This window comes from Camponotus vicinus, unplaced genomic scaffold (genome assembly GCF_025532165.1).
Source record: "Camponotus vicinus isolate PSW18456_S1 unplaced genomic scaffold, iyCamVici1.0 SCAF_1, whole genome shotgun sequence".
NCBI lineage: Eukaryota > Metazoa > Arthropoda > Insecta > Hymenoptera > Formicidae > Camponotus > Camponotus vicinus.
This window is the reverse complement of record NW_028141945.1, coordinates 7,242,654-7,263,316: the sequence shown is the minus strand read 5'-3', so window position 1 is coordinate 7,263,316 and position 20,663 is coordinate 7,242,654. Positions and strand designations below refer to the sequence as shown.

At 32.6% G+C, this 20,663-nt stretch overlaps 5 protein-coding genes across 9 annotated transcripts; 1 reads left to right on the top strand and 4 right to left on the bottom strand.

The window, feature by feature from the left end:
* Position 1: 1 nt before the first annotated feature.
* Znt49b (solute carrier family 30 member 9) lies at positions 2-3,707 on the bottom strand. 2 transcript variants are annotated; one of them, XM_083097997.1, is made up of 12 exons: positions 3,542-3,707; positions 3,341-3,405; positions 2,871-3,261; positions 2,600-2,789; positions 2,368-2,450; positions 2,008-2,131; positions 1,762-1,900; positions 1,373-1,696; positions 944-1,156; positions 731-865; positions 528-641; positions 2-350 (listed from the first exon to the last, which is right to left on the bottom strand). In XM_083097997.1, the coding sequence occupies exons 3-12, from the start codon at positions 3,190-3,192 to the stop codon at positions 306-308; spliced, it is 1,689 nt and encodes a 562-aa protein (XP_082954123.1). In that variant the 5' UTR covers positions 3,193-3,261; positions 3,341-3,405; positions 3,542-3,707; the 3' UTR covers positions 2-305. The 2 variants fall into 2 exon arrangements, with proteins under 2 accessions (XP_082954123.1, XP_082954117.1); XM_083097991.1 differs by having other exon boundaries at positions 2,871-3,405.
* A 416-nt stretch (positions 3,708-4,123) lies between these two features.
* Positions 4,124-11,781, bottom strand: LOC145970824 (WD repeat-containing protein 44). Its single transcript, XM_083097825.1, has 6 exons — positions 11,440-11,781; positions 10,708-10,891; positions 9,432-10,061; positions 9,210-9,344; positions 8,718-9,005; positions 4,124-8,625 (listed from the first exon to the last, which is right to left on the bottom strand). The coding sequence occupies exons 1-6, from the start codon at positions 11,505-11,507 to the stop codon at positions 6,889-6,891; spliced, it is 3,042 nt and encodes a 1,013-aa protein (XP_082953951.1). The 5' UTR covers positions 11,508-11,781; the 3' UTR covers positions 4,124-6,888.
* A 536-nt stretch (positions 11,782-12,317) lies between these two features.
* Positions 12,318-13,584, top strand: LOC145970790 (uncharacterized). Of its 2 annotated transcripts, none has more exons than XM_083097767.1 (2): positions 12,318-12,518; positions 12,704-13,584. In XM_083097767.1, the coding sequence occupies exons 1-2, from the start codon at positions 12,445-12,447 to the stop codon at positions 13,509-13,511; spliced, it is 882 nt and encodes a 293-aa protein (XP_082953893.1). In that variant the 5' UTR covers positions 12,318-12,444; the 3' UTR covers positions 13,512-13,584. The 2 variants fall into 2 exon arrangements, with proteins under 2 accessions (XP_082953893.1, XP_082953902.1); XM_083097776.1 differs by having other exon boundaries at positions 12,322-12,518; positions 12,694-13,584.
* Positions 13,542-15,640, bottom strand: Borcs5 (BLOC-1 related complex subunit 5). Of its 2 annotated transcripts, XM_083097797.1 has the most exons (3): positions 15,252-15,640; positions 14,584-14,907; positions 13,542-14,263 (listed from the first exon to the last, which is right to left on the bottom strand). In XM_083097797.1, the coding sequence occupies exons 2-3, from the start codon at positions 14,895-14,897 to the stop codon at positions 13,756-13,758; spliced, it is 822 nt and encodes a 273-aa protein (XP_082953923.1). In that variant the 5' UTR covers positions 14,898-14,907; positions 15,252-15,640; the 3' UTR covers positions 13,542-13,755. The 2 variants fall into 2 exon arrangements, with proteins under 2 accessions (XP_082953923.1, XP_082953916.1); XM_083097790.1 differs by having other exon boundaries at positions 14,584-15,637.
* Positions 15,641-17,968: 2,328 nt separating this feature from the next.
* On the bottom strand, positions 17,969-20,431 carry LOC145970810 (uncharacterized). 2 transcript variants are annotated; one of them, XM_083097807.1, is made up of 4 exons: positions 20,248-20,431; positions 19,872-20,068; positions 19,484-19,794; positions 17,969-19,395 (listed from the first exon to the last, which is right to left on the bottom strand). In XM_083097807.1, exons 2-4 carry the CDS (start codon positions 20,053-20,055, stop codon positions 19,141-19,143), a joined length of 750 nt encoding a protein of 249 aa, XP_082953933.1. In that variant the 5' UTR covers positions 20,056-20,068; positions 20,248-20,431; the 3' UTR covers positions 17,969-19,140. The 2 variants fall into 2 exon arrangements, with proteins under 2 accessions (XP_082953933.1, XP_082953942.1); XM_083097816.1 differs by lacking the exon at positions 20,248-20,431 and adding an exon at positions 20,171-20,187.
* Between the last annotated feature and the right edge of the window lie 232 nt (positions 20,432-20,663).

The following is a 20,663-nucleotide window of genomic DNA, read 5'->3' as shown; positions in this document are numbered from 1 at the left end:
CAATATTTATAAGAAATTTCTGTTTATTTATTGTGCTGAATGATGTGTAAGAATCTTTGCAACTCACAGTTGTACATAACTTACATAAAATATTTACAAAAAGTGATTTTTCTAAAAAGACTAAATGATATAGCTTCTATCCTACAGTAGAACCATTTGTCATGTTAAAATAATGTCTCAGATTGAAAGAGATGTTATAAATAATAATTTACATCTATAAGGACAGAAGGAGAAAGAAAAAAATGAGAAAATTTTTTCTACAGTTTTAGAGTTAACTTGAACCCTCCCCCCCCAATTACTTTTCTTTATAGAATTTCTAAATCACAATGTCGTATTTCTGGATGACTTTTCTGAAAAAGAATTATATCGAATTAACAATTTTGCATTATTATAGATGGATATAGATTATTGTGTGAGTTTTATATATATATATATTTATATATATATTTATAGATTATTGTGTGAGTTTTATATATATATATATATATATATATATATATATATATATATATTATACATACACATACCTTTAATTTTAATTCTATTCTATCAATTTCTCCACCTAGCATGTCTACAATATTTTCACCATGTTTCAATAAAAACGCCTCTAGCTCTTCAATATTTTGCATGCTTTTCACTTCCTGCAATGAGGAATTCGATACTTATTGATACAATATTACATATATTACACTACATATTCAATAAAAATGAAAATCTCATGTCTATGTACCTCCAACATTATAGTAAGATCATGCTTGTCTAGATAAGACCTTGTGAGTTCTCGTCCGTCAAAATCTAATTCAGCTTTGTATCGCACCAAATGATTACCCATATCGATGCCTTTCACATCGTGAATTGCACGGACCTAAATTTGGCATAAAAATCAATATATCCGAAAAATATAATGGATATTGCATAGATAATATCTTAAGAGCAACATTACCATTATATCTGCTTCTAATTCGGCATTAATTTTATCCAGATTCTCCTGTGATATACTTCTTCCTATGAGTGCAGCAACATTCGAATAAATTATAAAGGATGCGACTCCGCCGAGCAATCCGCCTACCAGAAGTGAACCAAAGGCGTCAAACATTGAATTTTCTAGATATGAAGTCAACCCCATACATCCTGCTGCGACAATAACTCCAAGTACCTGAATGACATTAGGATTAGAAATCTCTCCGAGAATATAATATAAAATATTTAACTTTTTTATAGGATTTCAAGGCTTACTAAATATTTCCGTTTTCTTTTTTTTTTTATTAAATAAAATTTTGTCTTTAAAATTTGCGCAAGACTTTACGTTGATTTAAAATAAAAATTTAGGTTATACATAAAGAGCTTGGATAAAAAGAATAATGACTCTTACAGCTGCAAAATCTTCCATTAGCACAACATTCACAGATGGATCTTGTCCTTCCAAGACGAATTGTTTAAAGCTTTCTTTCTTTTCCTCTGCACCTTTCCGGATAGAATGCAAGGCTATCATTAAGGTTGCTCCTTCCGATAACAAGGATCCACCTAGGACGAAATATGCCCAAAAAAGAGAATCCAACGGTGCGGGAAAAAGAAGACCGTGAATTCCGTGATAGATGGAAAGACCAGTGCCAACACAAAAGATTCCTACGCCTGATATCAATGAGGAAACGTGCTTCATGTTTGTATAACCATAAGGGTGATCAGGATCAGGATTCTGTAAAATTATTTGGATGACAGATTAAAGCTATTCAGGAGAGATTCTAAAAGTATTTGATTTACCTGCACTGATTTATGAATACCATAGGCTAGAATTAGTTGATTACAAGTGTCTGCTGCAGAATGTATACATTCAGAAAACATGCTATGCGAGCCAGTGTATAACCAAGCAATCAATTTGCACAAGAAATTACTGGCATTTCTGAAAAAAAAAGCAAATAAATTAATCGAAGAAATCTTTATAATCTTTATATAATTATATGATAAGTGTAAATTCAGTTCAATCATGGTTATCAATTCAATACATACATAGCTATTGCAGTCAATATTACTTTGCCAGACCTTCCAAATAGACCCTCCTTCTGAACTATTTCTGTCTTATTGCCAATTTCTCGCCTGTAATCCCTCAATCTTCTCTTGACCGTAAAAACATCTGTGATGAAAAGCTTAGATTTCAATCTTTGCATCAATTATTATTTTATTAAGAAAGTGTGTCTATTATATTATCAGGACATATGTAAATGGTCCTGTAAGATAGATAAACAACTTCTAAACAAATATTTTTTGTCTCAAAGTGGCAAGAAAATAGTTCTGTTTTATAGAAGTAATAACATTAAACAATTACACAAATGAACAAAAAATTAGATATAAAAATATATTAATATTTACTTTGCTGATAAATCTTTCGCTCTACTTCCTTTTTCAAAAGTTCTTTTAGCAAAGCTTCTTGAGATCCCCAAACTTCCAAAGCTCTGCAAAAAAATAGAACTTTAATATTTAATATTTAAGTAAATTGCGCTTGCAATTGAATGTATCATAATATATAAGAATAGAAGAGTTTATTAAATGGTTGATGTAAATAGATTTTATTAAAAAGAGAAACAAAATTTTTTTTTCTCACTTAGCCTCAACATCTTTCCTCCAGTAAACTGTAATAGGTGGTTCAAGCTCATATGGGGAACGTCTCTTTGTTTTTGGTAAAGATTCCAAATCAGTAGGCTTTAATAAAAAGTCCGACATAGCTCTCACAGGTGTAATAAAATTACGTTCCAAGGAAGAAGTCGATTTATCAACTTTGTTTCTCTTTTTCGCTACAAATATGTCATCAGAAATAAATCTAAGTTAGATATAAATCAGATGTCAGATATAAATCAATATTTAATAAATTATACCTTTTTTCGACATAACATCATCCTTTGACAATTCTTTGGATTCTGTAGATTGTTTTTCAACAAATTTTGTTGCTTCTTTTCCTTTTTCCTTATCATCGCTAGAATCAATTGGTTCTATATTTAATATTCTCTCTTTTAATTTACCCAGTTTCTCTTCCTTTAACTCTACCACTTTCTGCTGAACATCTTCAGCTAGTCTCTTTTCAGACTTATCCTTAATCTTTGCATCATCAGATAAAAATCTTGCTGTGCTGATCCATTTGCTATCCTCATGTCTGCCTATTTTTTTATTAGCACACACTTTTTGAGAATACGAAAACATACGTACTTTGTATTGTATATCATACTTGGGCGTTATTAAAATACTGGTATGTCTTTTGTTTAATCCAATCTGGAATATACATAATGGATTGGCTTGATATCGACATGTTATGTTTTGAATAAAATTCAGATAGTTATAGGATCGATACATCTTTCTGTTTCCTCCTCCTTTTTTATACAAAGTGTACTGTTTTAGAAATATGCATCATTTAATCTATAAAAGAATACATTAGCTAAACAATGTTATTCTTAAAAACAATAATAAATTGTTATATATGAGGCAACGAAATATTTTCAAAAAACGTATAATTAATTTAACAAAAATAGAATATATATATATAAGAACTTACACACTACGAAATTACATTTATCTCTCTTCCTTCTATCAAATTTATTCACATAAATACATCCTTAAGCTACAATACTGACATTGAACTGGGGTTCACCTAACGTAATAAAAAAAAGAGTAACAATTTAAGGGTCGACTAGAGACCCTCTAATAATGGATCTGTTCTTTTTAGCTGCACTGCTGCACTAGTGCAATTAGTTAGAGTGAAAGAAAGTATGTTTGTCTCTTTCCAACTTATTGCACTAGTGCAGCAGTGCAGCTAAAAAGAACAGACCCAAAAGTAAGAGACTGGCCATCAGAGGGCCACTTTTGATTGGTCCGCCAATTTTTTGCAACTCCCGCTCATATTCAAATTTTAATAATTCTATTTTGAATATGAATTATATTTATTAATAATAAATATTATAATTATTTATAATATATTTATATATATTATAAATAATCAATATTATTTATATAGATAATATATAAGAAATATTATATAAATTATAATAAATTTTATTTAAATTAAAATATTAATATTATAAATATTTTTTGTCGTCAACTTAAACTCAAATTCAAAGGAATATAGTTACGCAACTCATTTATTTCAGTTGTTTTATTTATATAATCTTCCTATTCCATCTATTGTACATTTTTTAGGCAATTTTGACGCTATCTTACGCTATTTCACACTGCTTCACGCTGTTTTGAAACTTTTACTTGCAAGTTTTTCGTGACCTTTCAATAAATTTTTGTAAATTTTTTTGGAGCTGTGAGATTTTTTTAAAGTTTTGCTCATGTGTATCATCGATATTGATATATGTACTATTATATTTACAATTGCATTTATACAAAATATCTAGAATTTTGCTATATATGTGTATTTACATTTAAGAAATCGCGATATAGTTTAACTTTGTAGCTGCGATGCGTTCCAATTCAAAACTATTTGCCGTGTGAGACGAAATATATGCATGTGTACATATATGCATACATATACATATATCGCATTATACTATTTTGACGTAAACATAGGCATACAATTCGCAAATCAAAGGTTGTTTTTAGGGCGCACACTTTTCATAGCTGTGAAACAGTGAATGTGAATATTGAATATGAAATATTAATATTTTACAATATTTGACAAAACTCGTACTGCTCATTACTGTAAAATTCAAATAATTGTAATCGTATTTCTTGTATCTTTTGTCTTATTCTGTTTCAAAATTACACGGGAATTTTTCAGGAATAAACTGTACGACTTTCTAATATACCCTAACGAATTATTCTCAGATCTATTAAGTTCAGGATCGTAAAAGATATCGTTTCGCATGATTCACGATATTTGCATATTTTTTCTACGCCACTGGGAGTATTCCATTCACAGCTCTGTGCATTACTGTGTAATGCCATTATATCTATAGTACTACTCATATTACTTGACTTAGCATGTGACTTAGCGCGTGGAAAAGTTGCAATATACTTTTTAGAGATATATCTTATACTAGAAACACATTTTGAAAAAATTAGATACAAATTGTAATGTGTACGAAATCTTGAATAAAGAGTATTGAACTACTTCTTACAGAACAAATTTATTCTTAAGAATAATAATTTCCATTATATTTATAATTGACAGAACGCGAAGTATGTACGTGTTTTGCACAACGTATTAATATAGATTCAATGTGGTGTATGTGTGTGTATACACACACACACACACACACACACATACACATACATTCCATAACATTAAACTCTAGATAGCGAGTATCGTGAGCGTATGATTTCTATGTAAACATAAGATGGATTGTGAAATATAATTTCAATAATTCTACAATTAAGAAAATAATTTCTCGTTCAAAAATTATATACATAATTATATACATAAAATATAAGTGATTTTTTTTAACCGAACAAAAGAATGTTTACTTTTCTACACATTTTTTTTTAATAGTTATTATCGAAATAAATATTTAAACAACAACAAATTGTTTGAGCTTGTAGCTGAAAAATAATTAACGTTATAAATTTTTCAAATTTTAGTCACTTTTTTCAAACATAGTCTTATAAGAAAAAAAATTGTTTATTCTATATTTTCGATATTTTTGAACAAGAAAATTACAGCCTTTATACTTGTATTCAGTTTTCTACACAATGCATTCTGTATATTAATATACAAAGTAAACTAGATATGTATGCACATTGTGAAAATTGATGCGTATGTACATAGCATAAATAAAATAATAGCACATCCTGTAATATATGTTAATCTAAAAAACTGTACAATAAAAACGCCGTTATATATTCTATATAGTACGTAGAAAAACGTAACCATGATGTATTTTTGCTTCAAAACATCTTTGATATTGTCCTCGATGCGTTATACTAGCTATTGTGTTCTAGAAGAATGTGACTTAGAGAAATCAGTATCTTGTAAAATCTGATTCAATATCTGCAAAAATTAGCAATTCCTATTTCAAATTTTATTACTGATAAATAATCGAATAATTTATAAAAATTTATAAATCCAATATATACTCAATAAAATGAGCTATTGGAATATATCGCTATTGTTTGCATAATTTTTTTATACTTTGTCTTCACCAAGGTGCCCTTGTTTTTGCTGTTTTTATTATACATATATATATATATAGAAATGATTATAGTATAATACATGAAAACAATTCTCTATAGTTGTCACATTTCTTACTGATAACTTACATTATCATTCTATGACATAATTTTGATAAATCTCTTATGAAAGAGTAACTTTATGGTAACAGTGGGACCAGCACTGTCAAATTGTAATAAAAACACAAGATAGAAAAGATTTTCATAAAGAAAATATTAAACTGCGAAAAAGATTTGATATACAAAAGAGGATTCAATAATTCAATTCGATAACTTGTTAAAATTTGTTAAAATGATACATTTATGGCATATGTGTTTTGAAATAACACGTATTAATTGTTATTAAATTTAAATTTTTTAACTTAAAACTTTTAGTACAATCTATGAAAATATTTGTTATATATATATGTGTATATATATGTGTATATATATATATATATATATATATATATATATATATATATATATAAATTATTTAAAATTATTACTTTCATGCACACATACACATACAATACTAAAATAATAATGCTATTCAACATAAGAATGCTATTAAAGAAATTATTGTATACAATTTTGTATTTCTTAATTCAAACGAGCGCATAGTGAAGTTGGCATACACACAAGAGACAAAAAGATTATTTATATGCGTGGATGCGTGGATATGCGTGGATATAAGCACATACGTGTTATTTGTATTTAATATCACGCAAATATTCACGTATCAATATTACATTATGCGAGTGCAGATGCCGGTAGAGAGCTATGTTTAGGTTTTGTTTTGTTTAAAAAAACCTTGATACATCCATTGAAATCAGCACTCACAAGGACATGGCCTCCACAGCCTTTAGTGCGTTGTTCAACGACAGGATCAACGGGAACAACACCTATGTTAGAACTATCTACGCTTTTTGCCTCCTCTTTGCTCTCCCATTGTTCTCTCGCCTCAATTTGCTTAATAATACTATCTGGATTCGGCGCAAATACGGCACACGTTACAACAGCATTGTGAGCCTTTATACCTTCCCAGAAATCATTTCTATCCCTACGGACACTAGAAAATTTGGAATAATCATGATGGGTTTTCCAAATATAAATGCATTGATTTTCAGAACCGCTGACTATATATTGTCCGTCTGGACTAAAACTTGCTTTAATTTGACTACTAATGTTAACGTATCCCTTGTATTTACACGATAAGTTTAAGTCTCTCAAATCGTATAAACGAATACGACTATCATTCGATGTAACTAAAATTTTGTCTTCTCCCGGCATAGGTTCGATTCCACTAATTTTGCGACCAGTGGAATTTTTACCTCTTGTCGATCGTACATGTATTTGCGTGTGGTATTTCAATTGATCTGTATTGTAAAATATGCATCTACCATCATACGATCCTACAACAGCAAATTTTCCGTTTTGACAAAAGTTTGCCGCGGTAATTAATTTCGTTTGTCCGTCTACTTCATTCCATACGGCAACTTTTTTATCTGGAATATTCCATAAGCGCAATTTGCCATCTAGTGATCCTGAAAGAAAGTATCGATCGTCCCGTGGATGAAATACTATAGCAGTGACAAAATCAATATGTTGAAAACAGCATAAACATTCCTTGCGAGATATATGCCAAAGTCGCACAGTTTTATCCATCGATGAAGATAAAACAAAATAGTTCTTAGACCATGAAACATCAAGCAAATCAGAGATATGACCAGTGTATGTACAAAACGGCTTTGGCATAAATGGACTTTTTGTTCCTTCAATTTCACTGAAGGCACTAGCCACAATGTTAGGATCTTCCATAGATTGCTGTGAAACTAACGATTCCTGCGAAGGAGTAGGACTGACCTTTTCCGCATTATATTTTGTACGCATATCCTGAAAATATGTAAAAGCATCTCGTAAAATCCAAATTCTCAAAACTCGATCTTGTCCCGCAGTGGCCAACAGTCGGCCGCAAGTGGAAAATTTCATACACCAAACAGGTCCTATATGTTCTCCACTAAGATCTTGAACATGCTGCAGACAACTGAATTCATACGGACCTTTGTGACTATTTGACGCCTTCAACTTTATATATTGTTGCTCACCAGGATAAACTTCGTCCACTATATCCATAACATCTTCTTTGTGTCTCGCATGCGATACATCGTGCGCAATGGATTTGGCTTTATTCATAGTCTTTTTGACAGTAGATCCTAAAAATCGTTTTAACTTTTGTGTTCGTTTACGAACTTTATCTACAGACACATCTTCGTCTGGAGGTATACTAGACATTTTACTATCTACGCTTTCCTCATCGCTTTCTTTTTCTTTCTCAAGACTAGAATTGCTAATATATTTAGATTTAGTGAGTCTCATAATATGTAATGACAAAGGATTAATACACTGTGGTAATTTATCTTCTGCTATACTTAATGGCACCTGTTCTCCTGTATCTAAATTTGTTACAGGCACTTGTTCCAAAATTTCCTGTAAGAACAGATATCTTAACATATTTTATTTCATTAATATTCCTAATGTAGAATATCTGCGTTTAAAATAATTTATAAACGATAACGAACCATATCGGTAAGACGCTTGCCAGAATCTGTCCTAGTCCTCACAAACATATTTAACTGTTTGATCATATCTTGGTCACCAGCAGATTTACGCCTTTCTCTGGAACTTTGTGGACTCATGCCTGATAACTTATGCGGACCCAAGGAATAACGGCCAATACTGTTGCTCGATGCTGATCCTAATGGACTACTGAACTTTTCGTTCGTTCGACTAAACAGATCTGCTTTCATTCTTTCCACCCTTTTCAATTCCTCGGAAGATGGCCCTTCTGCTTTCAATTTATCCTCATCCTATTATACATTATGTATAATAAAATATATATATATATGCGCGCGCGCGCGCGCGCGCGCACACACACACACACACTCTCTCTCTCTCTCTCTCATATATTTATTTATATTTATTATAATTTATATATACGATTCTTTTTATAATCACATTATAGTATTTATTACACATTATTATATATTATATAAAAGAAAAAGAATTTTTACCTGCGGTTTAACAACATATTGCCCTTTCGTGGCGGATCGGATATCAAGAGAGTGTTCGAATTCTCTAGTAATCGATTCTATAGTGCTCGCTGGACTTGGAAGCGGCGATGCGGGTACAAGTGTTTCCGCAGAAGGCTGAAATTAATTATATTATTTAACCATTGAATAAATCATATCTATTAATTATTAAGTGATATTGATCATGATAATAATATATCTTACAGTGAGATCAGTAGGTGTATGAGGTTTTGTTTTTTTTTTACGACGTGGAGGAGCAACGGGCACACCAGAAATGGCAACATCTTCTGTTAATTTCCCATTATTCTTTGTACTCGCGATAACGTCAGGTTCTTGAAGCATAACAGTCTTGTCACTTTGCGAATGAGGATAATTGGATCGGCCGTTAATAGAGGATTCCTGTAGGACATCCCCTGATAATGTAAGGATGCTGGAAGATTGGGACACTTTACCAGAGGTTGTGTCCTCCTCTTTGCTTGGAATACTAGCAATGGAGGACATTTGACCTTCACGGGTAAGGGCAGGAGGAGGACATTGGGATAAACCAGGTATAAGCACGCCGGAAGTATTATCTGCAGCTCCTGCCAAAATCCGCCCAACTCGTCCTAAAGAAGTCATACTTTGTAAACTGAGAGTATCATGTTCTATGATTCTAAATGGATGAGTTGTTTTTGAAGGGGCGGGATAAACACCCTCAATGGAAGATGTCTGACTATCTGGGGGAGAATTATTAATCGGAATATCATCGTCCTCTGTTTGCATACGTTGTCGAAGTTCGCGAAATCGCTTCCTCCCTACAATTTTATCTGTAGTTGATTCCACACCACCTTCGACCTAAAATATTTTATATGTTAAAATTTACATTTTTTTTTTTCAAAAGGAGCATTTTAGATGCAGGATAAAAATAGATGAAACGTCATCATAATATAAGATACAATTTTATAAAGTATTAAATATGATATTTAATTTTGTTTTTCAATTTTATAAAAAATTCTGTAAAAATTTCTGTAAAATATTTTATAAAAAACTGCATGATATACTGTATCCTTCATGTACAATATATATATATATTTGTATATATATGTAAAACATATATATATATATATATATACAGGGTGAGTTTTATTTCGTGTGCCAATCTTTTTATCATGCGGGAGATTACTGACTGCATAATAAATTGATCGATACATAAATGTCAATTATTTTGGATCGACCGTATCGAAAGCCCAAATATAATGTGTAAAATTAAAGCAAATTAAAAGCTGAAATTATGTAGTATGGATTTATTATTATTATTATTATTGTACATATTATATTCAGACCTTCAATACGGTTGATCCAAATAATTGACATTTATGTACCGATCAATTTATTATGCAGTCGATAATTTCCCGCATGATAAAAAGATTAGCACACAAAATAAAACTCACCCTGTATATATATTTTATTATATATGTTCAAATTTAGAATATATACTTACAAACTTATCTTTATTTTCCTCACAATCTACAGATATATAACTCTTTATATCAATAGTTGATTTAGGGATAGCAGGCTTCGTAAAAACATTGTCATCAATTTGTTTACAAACTTCTAATGCTTTATCAGCTTCGACATTGGTAGACTTCAGTTCGACATTGGTACACTCACGTTGTTTAAGTTTTCTATAAAAAAACGAATTTGATATAATTAATTATATATTATCTTATTTATAATTTATTCAGATATGAATGCCTTATCATATATTTTACATAATATAGCAAAATTATTTTATTTCTCTTACAACAAGTTTATATAACTAAAGTCTAATTAAGTCTAAATAGGATAATATATATATATATATATATATATATATATATATATATATATAATGCATAAAATACAGATTATGTATATTTATAAATATTTCTACAATGCTACATGTACTGTAATTAACTACAAAAACTCTGAAAACTGCTACGCATGAATCAAAATTTTCTGATTATGCACGCTATATCCAAATATATAAAAAAATGAATTCAAACTATACACATATTTCGTGCATACGATGATTATCTGTAGTGTTATCCTGAAATCCCTGAATAATCATGGTTAGAATAGCGGTATAATCCACAAAATGCAAATACGATAAATTATGTATACATAATACACAAGATGTATACTATTTATTCATGATACAATTCCGCAACGGAAATTCGCAAATGATAATTACCGTGACGCACGATGAAACGAGTCGTCTTCTGCATCGAAGAACTCCTCGGAATCACTGCTGCCTGACATTATCGTTCGCAGTAGATGGTCTGCGAGAACACTCGTTCTCGCATCAGTGTCGCTGACACACGTCACGCACGTTGACGGATGACGAACAAAATGATCGAAGGTGAACAAAAACGATTACGCGAATGCAAACTATATGGAATCATATTTCAACTTGTAGCAATGATTAAACCACGTTATAAGGACATAAATATCCGCACACGTCCGCGAGTGCCCACAAAACAGTGCACATACACCTCAGTAAACCCTACACCATAGACGTATAATATAAATAGACTGGATTCGTCTTCTCCTTCTTCAAGTTTATTGGCCAACGCTGATCCTATAGAAGGATTTTTAAGCCGGGTCTACATTGGTCGTATCGTAAGGTTGTAAGGTCGTAGTCGTAAAAAATTGACCAATCACAGTTGATTATTCTCCTGAACTTCAACTGGGATTGGTCAATTTTTTACGACTACGACCTTACAACCTTACTATACGACCAATGTAGACCCGGCTTTAGAGCTCCCGCGCACGGAACGCAGCAAAAAGAAAAAAAAAACACATTAGGGCGCATTCATATCTTGGCAGAAAAGCGGGAGCGTCCCGTTTGACCACAGCCAATTATATCGACCTGTGCCTAGGGTAACCAGCAACGATTAACCAATCAGAAAGTCCTATTTTGAATTGGCCAATTGGCGACGTGGTCAATCGGATCCCACCCCAGAAAAGCAGAAGCCAATCACAACTCGCGCTGATAGTCGCAATTTCTACTTTTTGTCTTTCTAGGTTCCAGAACGTAACCGAGGGAAATTTTACTCGATGGCCGATTTGAACCAATCAGAAAGGCTTAAAAGAGATTCGAACGGAACGACCATCCGAGTAAAATTTCCTCGTTTACTTACGTTTTGGAACGTAACCTTAAATATTTACGATAAATCGGGGAAACGGTAAAACACAAATGGGCAAGATACCGGCGAAGAAACATCGAGGTGTCAAGGATGTCGAAAAACAGCACGCCAAACGTTTAGCGGAGTGAGTTGTAGTATTAGCAGTTTGCAAGTTAAACAACGAGGTACAAGTGCGCTCCACTTGACGTTATTTTAGTTTCGAAGTGCAAGATTCTTCTCTCTCATTGGTCCATCAAACGCTTCGAAGCAAAAGTAGCATCAAACGGAACACACATAGATTTATGATTCTTAATTGACAGTTTGTTTTAGGTTAGAATTACGCACGAATATTGCACCGAAGGACACGGATGAGCAGGCTATTCCAAGGAGTCTTGAACGCATGATCAAATTAAAGGAAGCCGCAAAGACCAACAACATTTTAAAAAGAAAACGAAAGAAGAAGAACACACTCATCTGCGTAGGCCAGCAACACTCTAAACTAAGTTTGCATCCAAAAGCAAAACCTGAGAAAATGGTACCAGTGTTTCAACAACGACCAAATGAATCTGGTGAACAATTTTTGCATAGAATTTCCAAGGACACATATGCCTTTCTTAAGGAGACTGCATTTGAGAAAAAATATGGTGTTCAGATTGAGCGGGATCTTGAAACTGGACAAATTCAGGGCTTAATAAAGTGCAAACGCGAAAAGGACAATGTAGAAATGTTGCGAGCTCACAAAAACATCAAGAGAAAAAGGAAGACAACTGAAACCCCTTTGACAAAGAGCGAGAAACGAAAGCTGAAATTGCGGTTGAAAAAAGAAAAGAAAGTAAAGAATGCTGACGAGTTTGAAAATTTCCAAGATAAAATTGCCTTTAACGAAGTAGCTCATGAACCTCCAAAATTGAATATCAAATCAAAGAAAATTAATGAAGAAAGGAAACCGAAGAATTTGTTACTGAATTCGCTACTAGAAAATTCTAAAGTTTCTTCCAATTCCAAAGTGATGGATCGATCTGGAAAGAGAAAGAACTTACCTGTGATAGAAAGAAGAAAACTGGAGAAACAACAGAGCGATGCTATTGTTGCATACAGATGGCTGAAGTCCCAGCGATTGGCTAATAGAAGCTGCTAGGGTATGTTCAGAATTTATAATGACAATAAATTGTGTTTCAATGAAGAATGTATATTTGTTTTCTTTTTCTTAATTTGGTTTTCTTATTTTTCTGTCCATTGCATGTAGAGGTTGGATGTTAAAATTCTTATAATGTAATTTGTAATTTTTTGAAGTTAGAAGATTATGAGGATTATCGATAGAATTGCCTTTGCTAAGAAAATGTAAGCAATAATGATTTTTAATTGCAACATTTGAATCCGATTTAACCCGTGGTCCAGACAAAAGGTTCGAGTCTCTCTTCTATTGGCAACAGATTATTGAGCGTCTCGAAGCTCTCGAGAGTTTGATTAAGAAGCGAATGGCATCTGGTGAGCTGGCGGCTGAGTTCGTGTACCTTATTCAATTGTTCGGCGAATCTGGCAAACTTTTTCTGGCGATCAACAGCAAAATTCAGCGCCTTAGCAAACTCTGCTTCTATATTTGTGCATAGACTGACTTGTTCCATGGCTATTGTCTGCGCGTTCGTATTAAGATGATGTTGATAACGTGCGCATAAGTTAAATAGGCCAACGGGATCAAGTCTTTCTAGAACTTCTGGATCGCGCACACCCGGCGGTAGATTTAACGTACCGCGCATAATTGGCAGGAACATCGGAATACTCTGCAGTTTCACTAAATCAGGATCTTTCTCTGCTGTAGGATCTGCTTGAGCTGGCTTCACCACCACAATGTTATGAATTTTATTGTCTGATGTATTAATCTTTGTGTGTCTGATAGAATAGAAAAAAAGATTAAATTGATAAAATGTCACATTAGATTGATGCATATTAGATACTGTATTTCTAAAATTTTAATTTTATGAGACACTAATAAATTAAATGTCTAATAATAAAGTAATACATATTACATTTGCACACATTATTAAAGAGTTTTTTATGTGCATGAGAAAATAAAATTATGGAAATTAATATAAAATTATATATCAACAAGATGTAAGAATTATTATTGTTTTTTAATTATATATTTTATCAAACATTTTTTAGAGTTAATGATATATATATAAATTGATATCTTATAGTTGATTTGATACCTGTGATTCATGGTGCCTAAGCCATTTTTTCGCCTCGAAATCTCCCCAGCTCCGATACTCTTTCCTCTATAAAGTTGTGACTGCTTATTAGTCATCTTTGGCGAATCTCCGATAGGTCGATTCACCGTATAAGAAATATACGGAAGATCAGAATCGGAACAAATACTGGCACCAGGACTGGTGCATCTCGGTGGGGTATCTTCTGGCATTCTTTCGCGATTTGGAACACTTTTGCCTCGTCTAAGCTGATTAGTCCTCGCTCTTCCACTATTATTACCTTGATTACCACTTTGAGAGCTTTGTTCGGATCCCATTTTAAAGTTTCTTGCAATTTATCAAAATAGAAAGATTAACAGCGGCTGTATTACAAAATTACTTCAGGCAATTACTTCACACACAATGTATTTAATATATTTCACGATTTATTTAATATTCCTTAGTTATCTTCGTGAAGCATTGAGCATATAATGAATTTCACAATTGTGATCTGAATCACAAATTTCACATATTGTAAATCTCTCTGACAAGCTATGAGAACTAGAAGTTATATGAAGTCATATTTCACAATCACCACAGTAAAGTATATATATTCGATATATTTCATATATTGCACAATATACTTTCACTATTTTTGCAATTTTTATGAAATGTTTGGTGGATATTCTTACTGTTTATATCGTATTATAATGTCATAATTGTGTCGCACAAGTAAAACTTTATTTTGTTTAGGATATTTTTTTCAATTTTATAAACTGTTATCTAGCACAAGATTTGTTACACTAGAAGGTTATGCAAAAATTATGCACATTATTGTATAATATAGGGAATATTCATCATCTTATCTTACATGTTTATTTCGCCGTTTAGTATTTTTTTTTTTTTTTTATATATATACGTATATTGTTTGTATAATTATTTTATTTATTTGTATTTGGATTACTTCAGAATTATATTTATATGACACCTCTTATATTCGATTCGTCTGCTAACTTTCCTATCAATCCATGTCAATCGTTAATTATATAAAAATATAGTGAGGAAATTGATTCGATAAAATCAGTATACGATAATTTCGCCATCTTGTATTGTATAAACGAAGTACAGAATGGCCGCATCACCACTGAACTAGAGACACAGGGTCTGTTCTTTTTAGCTGCACCGCTGCACTAGTGCAATAAGTTAAAAAGAGACAAACATACTTTCTTTCACTCTAACTAATTGCACTGGTGTAGCAGTGCAGCTAAAAAGAACAGGCCCACAATCAGAAGGTCTGTTCTTTATAGCTGAACTGGCTGCACTGGGCTGCACTAGTTCAGAAATTATCCTTTTTCAATCACATTGGGAGGAAAAAGATAACCTCTGAACTAGTGCAGTCCAGGGGGCCTATTACGGTTTTTGAAACGAAGTGAAAATAACAAAAGTGAGGAAATTTACTAGAGTATCTACAATTTCATTTGTCGAAATCTAGTAAATCTGTTCACTTTTGTAATTTTCACCTCGCTTCAAGAACCGTAATAGGCACCCAGTGCAGCCAGTTCAGCTATAAAGAACAGACCTAGAGACACGAGCCGGAAGTCCGCCACGTTTCTGCTAAATTCTATGAGAGAGAGAAAGATATATATATATATTAAAGAGTCACTAGATATCCAAAGTACTACAATCATTCGCCATTTTGGCTCATTCAAATTATATATTTGCATGAATCCTTGATGACAATGTATTTTTGCCAATTAATTTCAGCTATTCTTCGCATTTTTTGTTGTTATTTTCGGTTTTTGTGATGCGAAATAAACGAAAACCTTTTTCGTTTTGATTTCTTTTTTCTTTTATGCAGCAACCTAGTCACGAACGCTTCTCAGATTTCACATACAGGTTAGAAAATTGCACTTAAAGTGTACATACATATGTAATAAAAGTGCACACTTTTCGACGCCATTTTGGCTATCACAAACGATTAAAAAAAAAAATTCTAAAGTCAAAGTGGGGATGCCAAGTTTTCGGAGCCCATGATTGATTTCTACTTTCAGATCCAGCCATTCAGCGTTGAATTACATCGGAAAATCTAGTAATGTTGTCCAACTATTGAATGCGGCGATTGATTTGTTTCCTTTCCCTAGCGAGGGATAATGACCGCATTCAGCAGACTCAACAGTTGGGCAACATTACTAGATTTTCCGATGTAATTCGACGCTGATTGGTCGGACCTGAAAGTACAAACCAATCATGTTCGATTGCTACTTAGCGGTTGAGTCCGCTGAATGCGGCCAATGTCTATCCTTTGCTAATGCAGAGGATTCTTATACATTAGAGAGAAAGAGAGAGAGAGCAAATGATAGATATTTGGCTGAGTTTCCACTGAGCGCGTCACGCGTTGTGTCAACCAGCGTGAGCCAATCAAAACATCCCATTGTAATAACATGTTTTCCGTGTTATTACAATGGGATGTTTTGATTGGCTCGCGCTGGATGACGCGACGCGTGACGCGCTCAGTGGAAACTCAGCCTTACCAATCCTCGCTAGGGAAACGGAACGAATCATTGACCGCATTTAGCGAACTCAACAGTTGGACAACATTACTAGATTTTCCGTTGTCATTCGACGCTGATTGGTCGGAAAGTAGAAACCAATCACGTTCGATTGCTACTTATAGCGTTTTCGATTGGGGTGCACTGGCTGCACTGAGTGTCAGGCGCGTGTTCGATTGGCAGTGCCAATGCGTACTTGGCTAGTGTTGCGTGTTCGTTTGAACGCACGACACTCGCATAGTGCGCACTCAGTGCGCACTAAGTGGCACGAGATATTTTGACGGTGCCAGTTTAGTGCACTGGATGCATGCAAGCAGTAGGGCATTCTTTTGAACAATAACGAACGAAAATTCGACAAAATGAGCAATTCGGATTTGGCTCTCTTTAATATTTTGGAGACATTTTTGGAATCTTCTTCTAGTTCAAGCGAGGAAGAAGAAATAATTACAACTCTTCGAACTAGAAGAATAATTCCAAAAACTGTAAATTACGTAGCATGTGTGAAAAACATGGATAATGACACCGTAAGTGTTATATCTTTTTATATAAACATCGAACCTATATCCTTTTTTAAAATATAATTAATGTACAATGTAATATAATAGCATTTTTATACTGAATAATAATAATTTTTATATTTGTCATAGTTCTGTAGGCATTTCAGAATGTGTCCAGAAACATGTGAGCAATTAATAGATGGTTTTCAGCAATCAGATTTCTTTCCAAAAAATGAAATGCATGGTGGTAGATCAGCAGTTTCTGCTGAAAAGCATATTTTATCTTTTTTGTGGTTAGTGCAGCATAAAACAGTTCCTTTTAATAATTATAATTGTATAAAAATTGATATAATATATTTTACAGGTTTGCAGGAAACAAATCATCGATGCGAGATGTAGCAGATCGATTCGATACAGCTATTTCAACCTGCGAAACGATTTTATCAAGGGTTATGAATTATCTTTTAAGCATAGCGAAAGATGTTATACAGTTTCCCAATAATAACGAAGAAAAAGATGAGCTGGCTTATCGTTTTTCAAAGGTTACATCTTAAATAAAAGAGAGAAAATTACTTCTAATTATTATTGAATTGTTATAAATTAAAATAATAAATAATTATTTCTTTTCAGATATCAGGTTTTCCAAATATATTAGGATGTATTGATGGATCGTATATAAACATTCGAACTCCTAAGTATAAAATAAGATCTACTTACGCTAATCAACATGACAAAACGAGTCTTGTATTACAAGGAATTTGTGATGATAAGAAGAGATTTATTGACGCCTTCACTGGAGTGGCTGGCAAACTTCACGATAGCAGGACATTCACATTATCCTTCATAAGCAAAAATATTAGTGGTATATGTCAAAATGGAAAGTATCACTTGTTAGGCGATAGTGCTTACCCAATAAGGGAATATCTTTTAACACCTTATAAAGATTATGGAAATCTTATTCGATCACAAAGAATATATAACAAAAAGCTTTGTGGAACTAGAGTGCTTATCGAAAATGCATTTGGCTTGTTAAAGTCGCGATTTCGTCAGTTAATAGAATTACAATTTCACGATGTCAAAAAAATGTCAAAATTTATAATGGCATGTTGCGTATTGCACAATTTGTGTATTGATTTGAAGGATTCATTCGACATAGAATTAATAAACGAGCCCAATAACGATGAAATATTTAATATCGATGATCCCCAAGTTTTGGGAGAAATAGAAGCAAAAAGAAGAGGAGAGCAGAAGAGAAATGAAATATGCGAGTCATTTGATAATAGTTAATAGTAAATTCTTATTCTATTATTAATGCCTTAATTTGTGTAACAGTCTTTAAATTAAAATAAAATAAAAAATAATAGTAATGAACACAAAACATGACACAATATTAAGTTTGGTAGAATATTTGGAAATAATGCAAGTACTTTGGTACAATATTTGGAAGTAATACCGTTTACTCGGCTAACCCTGAAGGGGTTTACATGTATATAAATGTATATAACTTTTTCGTTGAAAGTGTTTGGAATGTTATATTATTCACTTTTCTTTTCGTAATATTTCTCACAAAATTGTTTAAACAACTCAAGTTTTTCTCGATGTTTTCGTTCTCTACCTTCTTCTTTCTTTTCATGTATTTCCTTCAAAGTGTCTTCGACACTTCGATTCTTATTAGAAATCTTCTTTTTCTTAGCATTTGTCTCTTTATCAGAAACGTTTTCTTTGGTTTCATTTCCAAGATTAGATAATGTTCGTTTCTTGTTTACAACTAGATGTTTGGCCATTAAAACCTATATTTATACACAAATAATGTTAAAATTATAAAATATAATTAAAAATTTATAAGATTGATTACATGATTTAAAATTAAAATTATACCTCAGGTTCTATGCTATCATCTAATCCTACAATTCCTGATAATTCATTTTCATAAGGAACAGTCATTTTACTCCGCCCTGTACTTTTGTTGTTATCGATTGCCTTCTTCTTTCGTTTCATGATGGTTTTATACCGATTTTCACATTGCAGAGATGTTTTGGACACACCAAGAATATTTTTTAAGTCCATTGCTATTTTCTCCCACATAGTTTTCTTTGTTTTAAATTCTTTCATCGGACCAATCATAACCATGTATTGACCATATTTATCTAGGAGTAATTTCGTTTCACCTTCACTCCATTCTGCCAAATCTTAAAATATTTATATTATTAGACCTTCATTGCATTGATAAATGTCTATTATAATTTATTTACCAAAAATATATTACTTTTGCTATTATCAGTCTGGTCTACTTCTGAATTTTCTTGCGATTTCTGAACATTGCTACATCCAGCCTGGGATTCACAATTGTTAGTTTCTGAATCGGGATGATCGCAATTAATATGATTCAATATAGTCTTATATGATCCAACAATTCCACAGAAACTGCACTCTACATTTATTTTTTCCATTATGCTTTCAATCCTAAATGAATAATATCAAATATTAGTAAAAACTCAAAGATTAGATTAAAATTTTTTTATTTGTGCCATTGCATGTAATAATTTATTGCATGTAAGTGTGTACAATTATTGATAAATACGTGATATTCTTGATCATCTTCTATATTATTTAATTACATATAGTAAAAATCATTACTTAACTGAACACGAGATGTCGAGGTTACTTTTTCGTTCTTCCCGCGATTTAGTCAACTCAAGTGGCACTGAAAATTTCGGCGTGTTCTTTTTCACCTGCACTATTCAGTGCAACCCATGGAACTTGTCCAGTGTTCGTGTGAACTGAGTGCGCACTGGTGCGCACTAACTTTTTCCCAATCGAAAACGCTATTAGCGGTCGAGTCCGCTGGGTGACACCCGATTGACCACGTCGCCAATTGGCCAATTCAAAATAGGTCTCTCTGATTGATCAATCGTTGCTGGTTACCCTAAGCACAAGTCGATATAATTGGCTATGGTCAATCGCAACTTGGTCAAACGAGGCACTCCCGAGTCCGCTGAATGCGGCCATTGACGCGTACTGTACAACTGGGGCTCCGGTAATTTGGCACTTTCACTTT